Source organism: Onthophagus taurus, chromosome 2 (assembly GCF_036711975.1).
Source record: "Onthophagus taurus isolate NC chromosome 2, IU_Otau_3.0, whole genome shotgun sequence".
Taxonomy (NCBI): Eukaryota; Metazoa; Arthropoda; class Insecta; order Coleoptera; family Scarabaeidae; genus Onthophagus; species Onthophagus taurus.
The window spans coordinates 532,916-547,516 of NC_091967.1; the positions used below are offsets into that span (position 1 = coordinate 532,916).

General features: G+C 32.8%; 1 protein-coding gene across 11 annotated transcripts in view; it reads right to left on the bottom strand.

The window, feature by feature from the left end:
• LOC111421675 (regulatory transcription factor Rfx) overlaps positions 1-14,601 on the bottom strand; it is a 30,732-nt gene that overhangs the window by 1,820 nt on the left and 14,311 nt on the right. For all 11 annotated transcript variants that reach the window (XM_071201559.1, XM_071201566.1, XM_071201565.1 and 8 more), the window contains 5 exons: positions 5,944-6,125; positions 5,585-5,890; positions 5,193-5,497; positions 4,717-5,137; positions 4,484-4,643 (listed from right to left, as the gene is read on the bottom strand). In XM_071201559.1, the coding sequence (XP_071057660.1) occupies positions 4,484-4,643; positions 4,717-5,137; positions 5,193-5,497; positions 5,585-5,890; positions 5,944-6,125 (1,374 nt within the window). The remainder of the gene's footprint in view (positions 1-4,483; positions 4,644-4,716; positions 5,138-5,192; positions 5,498-5,584; positions 5,891-5,943; positions 6,126-14,601) is intronic.

Consider the following 14,601-nt stretch of genomic DNA (forward strand, 5'->3'; position numbering starts at 1 on the left):
TTAGGTGCTTATTTTGCTTATTCGCCCACTACTCTCGACGAGTCAATCAAGAAGTCAACATTGCTCACTATCAGTGGTTCTACTCTTGTCAATTCTCGGTTTTCTTTCACCATGTTTGAGGAGTCTCAGGTTCGGGACGCTCTTGCAAAAACGCGCTCTACAAGTGTCGGTGCTGACGATGTTAGTGTTAGGCAACTCCTTCCCATCTTGGACGTAATTAATTGCTTCATATCTTTAATTTCTCCATAGAGTCGTCTTCGACCTTTCCTACAATTTGGAAACAGGCCTGCGTTGTTCCCATTCCTAAGATTAAGTGCCCTACTCGATTGAGTGATTTTCGGCCAATATCGATACTTTCCGTATTATCTAAGGCACTTGAACGCTTGGTGTACAATCGAGTGGAGGATTACCTTGATGAGCATAAACTACTTACAGACTATCAATCTGGTTTCCGACCGGGCCACAGTACCACATCGGCACTCATCAAGGTTACTGATGATATTAAGCGTAGCTGTGACGATCGACGAATAACCTTGTTAGTTTTGCTGGACTTCAGCAAAGCATTTGATGCTGTGGATCATAGCTTACTGGTGTCGTCTCTGTCTGCTATGGGCATTGCCCCTGAGTGCGTTACTTGGTTTAGATCATACCTTTCTAAACGTTCCTTTTGTGTGCGTGACAATTCATCTTCTTCTTCTGTGTTTCAAAGTCGTAGTGGTGTGCCTCAGGGAAGTGTATTGGGTCCATTACTCTTTTCAATTTTTATAAACAGTGTTACCAAATTCATTTCATGCAACTATCATTTATATGCGGATGATCTTCAAATCTATACATCAACAACTGTGAATGAGCTCCCGGTATCCATGGCGCGGCTTAATGATGATCTGTCCAGGATACTTGACTGGTCTAAATGTTTTGGCCTGAGTTTAAATATTGCCAAGACGCAAAATTTTACTCTTCCAATGATACGCAACTGATACTCGGTGACAATGTTATACATTTCACCAATACGGTCAAAAACTTGGGGGTGACAATGGACTCAGCGCTGTCTTGGCGGTATCAGATTCAGTCTGTTTGTAGGAAGGTCTATTTTTGTTTTCATTCTTTGCGTAAACTTGGTTGCTTCCTTCCCCTTGCTGTCCGTCGTAATCTCTGTTACTCATTAATACTGCCCCACATAGATTATGCTGATGCTGTGTATCCCGACCTGGTTGCAGAACAACTGTCTACGCTTTATTTTTGAGCTGGGTAAGTACGACCATGTTACGCAATATCGTAATCACCTTCAAATGTTGACTGTCGAAAAGCGCAGATCATTCCGTATACTGACAACGCTGTATAAGATACTTTCTTCTCGGACCCCAGGATACTTGTACTCGAACTTTCAATTCATGTCGTCTCGCGGTCTGCCTACTAGAGCACAGTCTGATACGTTACTTATATTTCCCATTCATCGCACCGAGAGATATCATGGATCCTTCACGGTGCAGGCTATAAAGCTTTGGAATAGTTTACCCATGGAAATACGCAACACTCGTAGTTTTCTCACATTTAAGGTCTGCTTAAGGGATTATCTATTATCATTACAAATCTAACTATTGATATCGCTTGCTTCTCTCCTCTTTTTCTTTCTCTTCCTCTCTATCAACTGTTGTATTGTTTTTCCTCTTTGCTCTTTTTCTTCTTTTTGCTTAAATGTTGAATTATTTATATAGCCATATTGATTTTTTTTTATATACGTTGCTGGTTGGGTCTTTTGGAAGACATCGCCTTTGGCGATAAACTGACCTTTTGTCAACATGCATTACTTATTCATTTATGTATACATATATATTATTTTTCTCTTGTATTAACTATGTGGCAATAAACTTATTATTATTATTATTAAAATGTTACTAAAATCTCATTACACCATCGGATGCTATAAGGAGTCTCATTACAGCACCCGTTTGAGTACTATTATAGCTTCCATTACCGTAGCGAATTACAAAATAGTATATTAAAAAACAAGTTTCGAGTGGCGAGTGGCGAAGCCACGAGTTTTTTAATGAATGAGTGCTTTAAATCTTATGAAACGTGTTTTTTATGCTATTTTTTGTAATTCGCGTTTTTATCCTTTTTTTTTAACAAAAATAAAATAAATTTTGACAATGTAGGGAAATAGGTATGCAGCAGTTGGTAACACCGTAACACTTGAAAATAGAAATTTGAATTGACAATTAGAAACTGTCAAAACACAAAATGTATTCACCTAAAAAAATGTTTCATGTACACCTCCCAAAATAAGAGAAATTGCTCAGTGTTCAATGTCCTCATCATTGTGGACCTTGTATTCGATGCTAAGAACGTGTTTAAACATCCATAGACAAAAATTGTCACATTGACAACTAGAAAAATTAATGACCCAATGTCACCAACTTGAACTGGTTCCGTAAAATGTTACTAAAATCTCATTACAGCATCGGATGCTGTAAGGAGTCTCATTACAGCACCCGTTTGAGTACTGTTAGAGCTTTCATTACCGTCGCGAATTACAAAATAGTAAAATTTGTTTTTTATTTAAATCAATTGTCATTGCCAAATTTTTATAAAAAAACTGTCTATACCACCCTAGATACCATGTTCTATGACCACGCTTTATAATATTTTCCACTAAATAATAAGTAAGGTTGTGTATATTCTAAACGAAGTTGTCACTGATTGTCACTTTAAAGACGAAGCCACTAATCTCTCGTCACTTGGCTAATATCTACGTTTTGAAATTAAAACTCGTGAGCAATATATTAAGATAACATAATAATAAGAGCTTTTTGCCAAGTCTCCTTGACACGACAGATCTTTTTCTCCGAGCTGGACTGAACATGTTTATTGTAATAAGTTTTTAAGAACGCCCAACATAATTCAATGGGATTATATTGGCAATTGTATGGAGGAAGGCGAAGAACAGTATGGCCATGGTCTCTTATTAATTTGTCAATTTCAAAGGATTTTTCAATTTGAGTCTTGTAATAACGGATTATTTCCCATAACGATTTTTTATTTAAGGTTGGTTCAAACTATATTATGTTCAGTTAACCATTTTTTCATATCATTTTTTTTGTGCAGAAACTTGGAGCTTTCTCGATTTGTTTTGAGTGATATGGAGCATTATCCATTACTACCGCACACTTCGCACCCAAATTATTTAATGCTGGAAGTAATTGATTTTTCACCCATTCCATAAAAATAATTGACGTCATATTTTTATGATAATCTCTGTGCTCCGTGTTGTCACTGAGCAAGAGATCGCAATTTGGCAAAAACCCTGACGAAGTGCCTGCGTGCAAGATTGTAAATCTTTTTCCTTCGCCTTCTGCTCTTTGCGGAATACCGAATCTTTCATTTTCATTTACCCATTGATAAACTTGGGTGCCATTTTCGTAAATCCAAGTTTCGTCAAGAAAAACAAAAGTATAATACTCTCCGGATTCTAGGTATTGCAAGTATGTCTTTAAAAATGTAATTCTTTTTGAAACTATGTGGTTGTTCAATTAACACTTTTCTATTGCTAATCTTTTTATATCTATATCCCATAGATTTTATAATTTTATGTAATTTTGATCTACCATTAGTAAAATCACATTCATTTCTTGCAAAATTAAGTAAATCATTAAGATTAAAATACTGTTTCTAGAGTTTTTTCGCGTTTAGACAGTTGACATCCCGTTCCACCCTTTCTTAACATTTTTATGGTAGATTTAGCAGCAAAAAAATTATATGAAAATTGTTTTTTAATCAATCTTAACAAATTTGATAGACAGTGGTGGCACACAATTAAAGTAAAAGTCACGACATGCGCTTTTACTTTCAATACCAACTTGACGACACTTTGACAATTGACTTAAATAAAGAACAGATTATATATTAAAAAACAAGTTTCGTAAGACACGCTTGAAATGCACGAATTCAAGTTGAAAAACGAGTGGCGAAGCCACGAGTTTTTTAATGAATGAGTGCTTTAAGTCTTATGAAACGTGTTTTTTATGCTATTTTTTGTAATTCGCGTTTTTATCCTTTTTTTTAACAAAAATAAAATAAATTTTGACAATGTAGGGAAATAGGTATGCAGCAGTTGGTAACACCGTAACACTAATTGACAATTAGAAACTGTCAAAACACAAAATGTATTCACCTAAAAAAATGTTTCATGTACACCTCCCAAAATAAGAGAAATTGCTCAGAGTTCAATGTCCTCATCATTGTGGACCTTGTATTCGATGCTAAGAACGTGTTTAAACATCCATAGACAAAAATTATCACATTGACAACTAGAAAAATTAATGACCCAATGTCACCAACATGAACTAGTTCCATAAAATGTTACTAAAATCTCCTTACAGCATCGGGTGCTGTAAGGAGTCTCATTACAGCACCCGTTTGAGTACAGTTATAGCTTTCATTACCGTCGCGAATTACAAAAAATTAATTTCAAAACCTTACTTACAATTCCTTCAACCATGACTGCTATTGGAACTATTCCAGTTGCTTCAGCAACTTGATGTTCAATCAAATAAAACATATATTCATCATAAAGTAGTCGAATTAAATGAAACGATCCAAAACTTGCTGCTGAGCGTAAAGTTAAATCTCGTATTACCATGGAACTAAAATTACAAAAACAAGATTATTAATTTTTAAAATCCAACTTTAAATTATTTTAATCCGCAACTTTAGTACCTATAAAAGCTCCATTTTAATAAAAATTGTCTTGCAGCTTTAGAAAACATTGGCTTTCCTTCGTACGGTTTCAACGCGCTTTTTACGACGTTTTTCAACCACGAAGCCCATTGTTCAAGAGAATTTTGTTGTTGCAACGTTAATTTGAAATCGGCTTCGAAACGAGCGACGATTTCATGGTCGCATTGACACACCCATGATGCTTGTTCACGAACGCTATGAAAATCGACGCGATTTAAATCAGCAAGCATCTGAGCAATTTGAGTACTATTATGTAAAACAGCGCGAGCGGCCTGAGCTAAGTGATTTAAAGATGTGTAACGTCTTAAACTTGAACTAAATGCTGAAACCGCGGTTAACTTCGCTGAGAGCATTCCCGAAGGAGCTCCAGTCATAGCTGTAGTTAACCAACTTTCTAAACCTAAAAAATTATTATTATTATGATTAAATTAAAAGTGTTTTAAAAAAAACCTTACTTTTGGCAAAATTACGTATAGATTGTGTTAAAGTAGCCGGGATGGGTTTTAAAACATCTGGGACTAGAACTTGTATTAAGTTTTGATAAAAAATTAAATCAACGTTCCTTATATATGTTTGAACGGGTTCCAAGGTGCAAAGAGCAAATAATTTAGATTTTGACAAATATTTTTCTTCTTCACATTCATCGCCGTTATTATTATCTTGCGATCTCCAAAACTCTCTCCAAAGCGATTCAACAGTACAAAATTCTAAGCTCATAATCGCATCAAGAAAGGCTTCTAAATGTTCTCGATAAATTGATCTAAAATTAATAAAAAAAAACACGGTTGCATCTCAATTTTGAATTACAAATTATAATCAAAAAATAAGAAGCTAAATTTATTATTACTTTAACGTATCAACATCGTCATAGGAACATTCCTTAGGTAAAGGCCCTGGAATTATAATACTCGGAAAATTTGGAATCGCATTACTTCCGTCGCCAAGGTAGGATAAATGTTGCGAAATAACCCCGACAGAAACAGAAGAATCTGAAGAGTCACTACTCCTTTTAAATCCTCTATTCACATTTCCAGAAACTTTTCCAGACATATTATTTGCCGTTTGAACCGTTCTACTCCCCGTTTCTTCAATCGTTGTCAAAGGCGAACCAGGTTTCACTCGAATACCATAATAATGATACTTTGAGTTCCCTCTATGATAAAAAAAATTTAAAAAAAAAGTTTTTTTCGATAAATTGTTGAATACCTTGTCCCCAAACGCCTTGTACGTAATCCCAAGAAAACCGATCGTATTAATTTACCAAACGATGCGGCGTTAACAGGTTCTAATTTGTGATCGGCGCAGTGACGTAAGTAATGAGCGTAAAGAGTAGATCTTGGAAGTGAAACACCTTCGGCTGTTTCATAATTTTCTAAAAGCCATTGAACCTATTATAAACAAGGATTTTTATTTAAAACATTGTATTATTTAAAACAGGATCAAATGAAAAGAAAAATAAATGTTAAATTGTATTGATGAAATAAAAAACTACAAGAAAACTAGAAATTGTGTGTAATTATTGTTATATGCAACAGAAAATAAGTATTCCATAAATAACAAATAATTTCCGATCAGATGTCGATCTGAACACATCCGAAATGCGGCAAAAATCAAGGAATGTAAAATCAGTAATGAAAAAATTAAAATAACACTTAATTTTTACAAACATGCTGAATGCGAGTACTTGAAGCTAAATTGGCTAAAGTAATACATCTTTTGTATATGAAATATTTCAGTTTTTTGTAACATGATTTTATCCGACTAACAAGGGAAGTATCAGAACTGTCCCTCACCGATTTTGTTCAAATTTGGTACAGCGACAGTATGGCCAAAAATAAGGTTTACGTATTTTTTTATACGTGCTAATAAATCGGGGCGAAATATATACAGTGTGTCCCCGGATTGTGTCCCCGTAAGGTATAATTGACGATAAATTTTTGAATTCAAATTCCATCTTTTACAATTAAAGTCTGGAGGTCATAAAACGAAATATAACCGAAATATAAACGTTCTCAAAGTACCAAAGTTAACGCAAGAAGTTTGTTAACCGTTGCAAGTAAAGTGGTCTTTCTGAGCAATGTACAGGGTGGTTCAAATTCGATGTCCGAATAGGCTAACTCGAAAACTATAAGAGTTAGAAGAAAAGTAGCTGACATGTCATGATCTCGTTTTTCGAGAAACTGCTAATGCCGAAAACCTCATAGCGCTATCGTCTTTTGTTTTTCCGCTAGAGGCCAAAATTGAAAATATCGTAAAACCCGCAAATGTAATTATCTTGGTTATTATTATAGGTGGAGTATTATAACTAAGACATTATATGGACACTTTTTTACAGAGAATTTGATGACGTAGTCAAAAAAATTTTGTCGGTTTTAGATTTTGAGATATTATTACAATTTTCGTTTTTTTAAATGGAAACAACCACTGATTATTCGCTTAATAAATTCGTTATTTTTTTCTGATTACAAAAATATAGGGTTTGACAGGTCTATTTCTTATTGTTTTAGAATAAAACTAAAAATAAACTTTTCTTTTAGTGTCGTGGAAGATATTAAATTTACAGTTTCCTGTAAATTACGGTTCTATAACTAAAAATTAAAAAAACATATTTCTGATATTTGAAACAAATATATTTGTTAAACTGTTTAATTTATATATGTTTTACACAAAAGTTGGAATAGATTGCATTATTTCACATTTTTTATTACGATTTAATATTATTTTTAAATGACTTAATAAATTATCGATAGATGGCGCTCATATGTTTTTTTTTTAATTCAAATAAACATAGCAACATTTGTTTGTATTCAAAAATTTTCTGAAATGTCACTTTAAAAATCCTGTTTTTAAGGTCAATTACGAAAATTTTGAAAAGTTTGACATGTTAGAATGTTACATATTAAAAAATTATTTGTTTTTAAATTCCAGAAGTTATCTTCGTATTTAATTGTTAACTTTTTAGATTTTACCTACCGCCCCGTAACTTACAGGAAACTGTAAATTTAATTTCCTCGACGACACTAGATGGAAATTTTAGAAAAAAAGTTTATTTTTAGCTTTATTCTAAAACAATAAGAAATAGACCTGTCGAACCCTATATTTTTGTAATCAGAAAAAAATAACGAATTTAATAAGCGAATAATCAGTGGTTGTTTCCATTTAAAAAAACGAAAATTCTCATGATATCTCAAAATCTAAAACCGAAAAATTTTTTTTGACTCCGTCATGAAATTTTCTGTAAAAAAGTGTCCATATAATGTCGTAGTTATAATACTCCACCTATAATAATAACCAAGATAATTGCACTTATTGGTTTTACGATATTTTCAATTTTGGCCTCTAGGGGAAAAACAAAAGACGGTAGCGCTATGAGGTTTTCGGCATTAGCAGTTTCTCGAAAAACGAGATCATGACATGTAAGCTACTTTTTTTCTAACTCTTATAGTTTCCGAGTGAGCCTATTCGGACATCGAATTTGAACCACCCTGTACAGCAAAAGTTGATTAAAATAAAATGTTTGTTATGTTAAATTATAGCGATATGCCGAATTTTATTAATTTAGGATATAAAAGCAAAATGCAGACTTTTAAATCATAAGATTAACAAAACATTTTCGATCTAAACTAAATTAATATAAAAGCTTATTCAATGATACCACCACCAACACTAACACATAATTCAACCCTTTTCCGACATGGTTTATAACTTTTTCAAATATGGTCCAACGGAATTTCTCTAATAACAGTTTCAATTTTTTGTTTGAAACGGTCTAAATTGTTATTAAAATTTTCAGTGTACACTTTTTGTTTTACATAACCCCAAAAATAAAAATTCATAATAGTTAAATCCGGACTTCTTGGCAGCCATGGTTGCGGACCACATCTACCAATCAATTTTTTCCAAATAACGTATTATTTAAATAATTTCTAATTAAAATAGTCGAATGTGGGCCACAACCATCTTGTTGAAAATATAATTTATTGCGTTTTTCTAAATCCACGCCGTGAAGATAATTAAATAAGCAATTTTCTAGTATTTCCAAATATCGGTGTTGATTCAAATTGCCGTTTATGACGGAAGGTCCAATAACACCGTCTCAAGAAACAGCACACCACACATTCACTTTCTGGGAATACTGGCGTTTACAAGATATGCGATAATGTGGATTAGTCTTTGACCAGAATCGACAATTTTGTGATGTAACCACTCCATTAGTGGTGAACGATGCTTCGTCCGAAAATATTACGCTTTTTAAAAAAGTTCTGTCTTTCAAAATTTTGTACCCAAGCCACAAACAATAATCTAAACGTTTTGCTTCATCACCTAATTCGATAGTGTGGTTAAATTTTTGTTTATACGGCAATATTTTATTTTCTCGATAAATTCTTTGTACATGGGATTTACTTATACCGACTTGAACTGCCCTTTTTCTTAACGATACTTTACCGTAATCCATTGCGTTTGTTACTGTAACAATCGACCCCGCATCATGTTCATCTAAAAGCTATTTTTCCTTCCTTTTATTTTCCACATTGCCTGTTTCTGAATTTTTTTTAACAACTCTCTTAATTGTTTTTGTAGTACTAAAAATCCAAATTTTTCCTCAAATTGCCTTAAAACTGCATTGTAACTAATGTTCCCCAATCCATAGCACCGCACTATAAATATTTTATGTTGTAATGTAAACATGATCAATTAATCTAGCAATAGGCACAATAGACAATAGGCTAAAGCTAAGCTATCAAATAATAATTGTTAGTTCACTCAGATCATTTGTTTTTATTGTAAAACGGGATATTAGAAAAAAATTTTCAAGAAAAAACTCATTTTTTCTTTTATGCGCTAAATTAATAAAATTCCGCATATGGCTATAATTTAACATAACAAACATTTTATCTTAATCAACTTTTGTTGTACCACTTTACCTGCAACGGTTAACAAACTTCTTGCGTTAACTTTGGTAGTTTGAGGACATTTAACGTAAAACTTGGTTATATTTCGTTTTGTGACATCCAGACTTTAATTGTAAAAGATGGAATTTGAATTCAAAAATTTATCGTCAATTATACCTTACGGGGACACAATCCAGGGACACACTGTATATTCGCTTATAGGCTGAAAACGAAAATAGCTATCGAAATGTGGTAAACGTAAACTGATATTCATTTTCAAAGAGCTTTCCATTGATATATCACACATATATCTAAGGGCTTCGGGGGGTAAACTAGTTTTTTGGAATATTTTAAAAACTACCTGTCGATTTTGGCGATATTATGTATCCTTATAGTACGTTTAAAAGTATTAATGACGTGTTTTTTCTTATTTGCCTCTGACCATCCCCTGCAAAGTTACGGGGTATGATAGATAACCCCTTTACTTAAGAATAATGTGATAAACTGTTACACTTTTGAAGAAAATCATTAATTAGATGTAAATTAAGATTTACGCAGGTTTCATACGAAATATTTTTAAATGTATTATAAGGATACATAATATCGCCAAAATCGACAGGGTAGTTTTTAAAATATTCCAAAAAACTAAGGGTAGTTTACCCCCCGAAGCCCTCAGATATATGTGTGATATATCAATGGAAAGCTCTTTGAAAATGAGTATCAGTTTACGTTTACCACATTTGAATAGCTATTTTCGTTTACAGCCTATAAGCGAATATACAGGGTGATTCATAAGTAATGGGCCAAATTGTAAATGTACGTTCAGGAGGCCAAAATAATAATATTTTCATTAACAATAATGGGTCTTAGTCTGCTCCTTACTGAGATACAGGATGTTAAAGCGAAAAAAATAAAATAGATTTTTGTTAATAGATCAGCTACTTTTCTACATAATGACTCATAGTTGACTTATAGTTTTTGTAAGGGTAAACAATAATGTGTGAGAGGATTTGAGTTAACTCGTAGATGTCGCCACATGCGCCATATGAATTAGATGAAATCAGCTACAAATTTTTTATCGCTCATTATTTTACAACATACTTGTTTAATTTGGATAGCCCCATCATTTCTGTAGAAAAAAGCTATACTTCTTTGATCTTGAAAATATTAACGATTTTCGAGATATTTGAATTTTACTAATTCACTACACTACATTTCACGGTGGTCGACGTAGCATTAATCTGTTAAGACACAAGCATGGCATGGAATGTTGACATTTACCTAACCGTAATTGATAATTGATAACAATATTAAACTGAAACCATAAAAAAATTACGTAATAAAACAATTTATTGTACGCCAGTTAATAAAACGAAATACAACATTAGAACAGACTTGAACTAAGACCACTTACGACAACTGTTATCAAAACCTACATGTTAATGTTGTGCGAAGTTAAATTAAATTTAAGCTTAATTATGAGCTACTGCAAAAGGTTTTCAACATGTTTGGTTAAGGATTGTCTGACTTTAAAAAATGTAGCAGGATTATTTCGTATTGAATTGGCTGCATCTTGAATTCTATTCCATAACTCGTCTCGTGTATTTATAGTAGGTTCAAACTCGTGCTGGAAATGTCTATCTTTTTTTAAACGAGGGTTTTCGGTTTCCCAGGCATGACTATTTCGCCAATTAAAAACTCCGCGTCTGGTAAAGGTTGCTTCATCCGTGAAAAGAATGTTATTTAGGAATGTTGGATTATTATTCAATTTTCCTTTTAGCCACTGACAAAATTGAACTCTGATTCGATAATCTGTTGGAAGTAAATTTTGCACAGGTATAAAATGATAGGGATATAAATTTTCCTTGTGTAAAATTCTAGTCACGGATGGTTGGCTTATTCCAGTTGCTGCAGACAATCGACGAGTGCTTATTTCAGAATTTTGCGCAATTCTTACCAAAATTTCATCTTCTTGCTGCGGAGTGATAATCTTAGGACGTCCTGTATGATATTTTGGACGAAATGAACCTGTTTCACCCAATCGATTATAAATATTTTGAAATATCTTCCGGTTTGGCTGCCTTCTGTAAGGGTACATTTCACGATATTTTCTGGATGCTGCTTGCCCAGAAAAACGTTCTTGTGCGTAAACGCATAACATGTCTCTCATTTCTTCGTTTGAAAAGTGATTATGTCTCGGCATTTTGATTTATGTTAGGACAAGAATGAATCAGTTTACTTAACAATAAAATGTTTTAAACTATTCATTAAACGTAAAAGCTCATTGACGTTTCATAATTCATATGGCGCATGTGGCGACATCTACGAGTTAACTCAAATCCTCTCACACATTATTGTTTACCCTTACAAAAACTATAAGTCAACTATGAGTCATTATGTAGAAAAGTAGCTGATCTATTAACAAAAATCTATTTTATTTTTTTCGCTTTAACATCCTGTATCTCAGTAAGGAGCAGACTAAGACCCATTATTGTTAATGAAAATATTATTATTTTGGCCTCCTGAACGTATATTTACAATTTGGCCCATTACTTATGAATCACCCTGTATATTTCGCCACGATTTCCAACCCTTATAACTCGCCCCAGAGGCTTTATTAGCCCGTATAAAAAAATACGTAAACCTTATTTTTTGCCATACTATCGCTGTACAAAATTTCAACAAAATCGGTGAGGGACAGTTCTGATACTTCCCTTGTAAGTCGAGATCGCTTGCGGCCGGAGCTCTCCAATTAATATCATATCAACCCGAAACTGGTTATAACATTGTTGCGCCTCGGCTTGATTAAAATAGAAAGTATATGATATTATCCGATTAAGTTGGAGTTGCTTCTGGCAGAGACTCTACAATTAATATGATATCAACCCGAAACGGAGTAGGAAAAGTTGCTCTTGTAAAATGCATAATTGTATTATGTAGCTTGTTCCGTTATATATTAACAATTAGAATTTGTTTTGTTATCGTGATCAAAACCATTCTTGGATAAAAAGATAAAGCACACACTTTATTTAGCCTATAGTTCTAATAATATTACAAAAAACTGAATAATCTTATATAATCTGTTTTTTATTTAAATCAATTGTCATTGCCAAATTTTTATAAAAAAACGGTCTGTACCACCTTAGATACCATGTTCTATGACCACGCTTTATAATATTTTCCACTAAATAATAAGTAAGGTTGTGTATATTCTAAACGAAGTTGTCACTGATTGTCACTTTAAAGACGAAGCCACTAATCTCTCGTCACTTGGCTAATATCTACGTTTTGAAATTAAAACTCGTGAGCAATATATTAAGATAACATAATTAAGTGCTATAATTAAAATTTGAGTATTGTTTAAAAATCAGAATTACTCGAAGAATCTGAGTCTTCCGCTAGTTGGATGATGACAGGAGGTAAATCAGTTATTAATGAATTTCCCATTAATGTTGTCCAATCTTTTTTAATTAGTTCTTCACAGTGGCGAACACTATTTGCCCACATCTCCGGAGTGTAATGACCAAGAGCTTTTTGCCAAGTCTCCTTGACACGACAGATCTTTTTCTCCGAGCTGGACTGAACATGTTTATTGTAATAAGTTTTTAAGAACGCCCAACATAGTTCAATGGGATTATATTGGCAATTGTATGGAGGAAGGCGAAGAACAGTATGGCCATGGTCTCTTATTAATTTGTCAATTTCAAAGGATTTTTCAATTTGAGGCTTGTAATAACGGATTATTCCCCATAACAATTTTTTATTTAAGGTTGGTTCAAACTGTATATTATGTTCAGAACCATTTTTTCATATCATTTTTTTTGTGCCGAAACTTGGAGCTTTCTCGATTTGTTTTGAGTAATATGGAGCATTATCCATTACTACCGCACACTTCGCACCCAAATTATTTAATGCTTGAAGTAATTGATTTTTCACCCATTCCATAAAAATAATTGACGTCATATTTTTATGATAATGTCTGTGCTCCGTGTTGTCACTGAGCAAGAGATCGCAATTTGGCAAAAACCCTGACGAAGTGCAAAAAGATTGCAAATCTTTTTCCTTCGCCTTCTGCTCTTTGCGGAATACCGAATCTTTCATTTTCATTTACCCATTGATAAACTTGGGTGCCATTTTCGTAAATCCAAGTTTCATCAAGAAAAACAAAAGTATACTCTCCGGATTCTAGGTATTGCAAGTATGTCTTTAAAAATGTAATTCTTTTTGAAACTATGTGGTTGTTCAATTAACACTTTTCTATTGCTAATCTTTTTATATCTATATCCCATAGATTTTATAATTTTATGTAATTTTGATCTACCATTAGTAAAATCACATTCATTTCTTGCAAAATTAAGTAAATCATTAAGATTAAAATACTGTTTCTTTTCATGCAATATTTGTATTTGTGTTCCTAACTCTTCTTTAATAAAATATAAATTATTATCCGTTTTGTAGTTCATTTTACAACGCCTTTGTGTTTTTGGTTTTTTTACAGTTTGATATTTTTTGTAGGTTTGAATAATTTTAAAAACCGTCGTGCTGTGAACCTAATACAATTATGTTGAATATAAATTTAATTTTAAAACTCAAGTGCAATACACATACATCAAAAATACGTGAAGTTTTATCACATATATATTTTAAATTCGTATTTGGTGTCTCCGTCTGTACTTCTTCACAATACCTAATTATAGAGTTTTTTTCGCGTTTAGACAGTTGACATCCCGTTCCACCCTTTCTTAACATTTTTATGGTAGATTTAGCAGCAAAAAAATTATATGAAAATTGTTTTTTAATCAATCTTAACAAATTTGATAGACAGTGGTGGCACACAATTAAAGTAAAAGTCACGACATGCGCTTTTACTTTCAATACCAACTTGACGACACTTTGACAATTGATTTAAATAAAAAACAGATTATAGTAACATTTCATTTGCTTACATTTTCCTTTCTTTCATAGTGCTGTC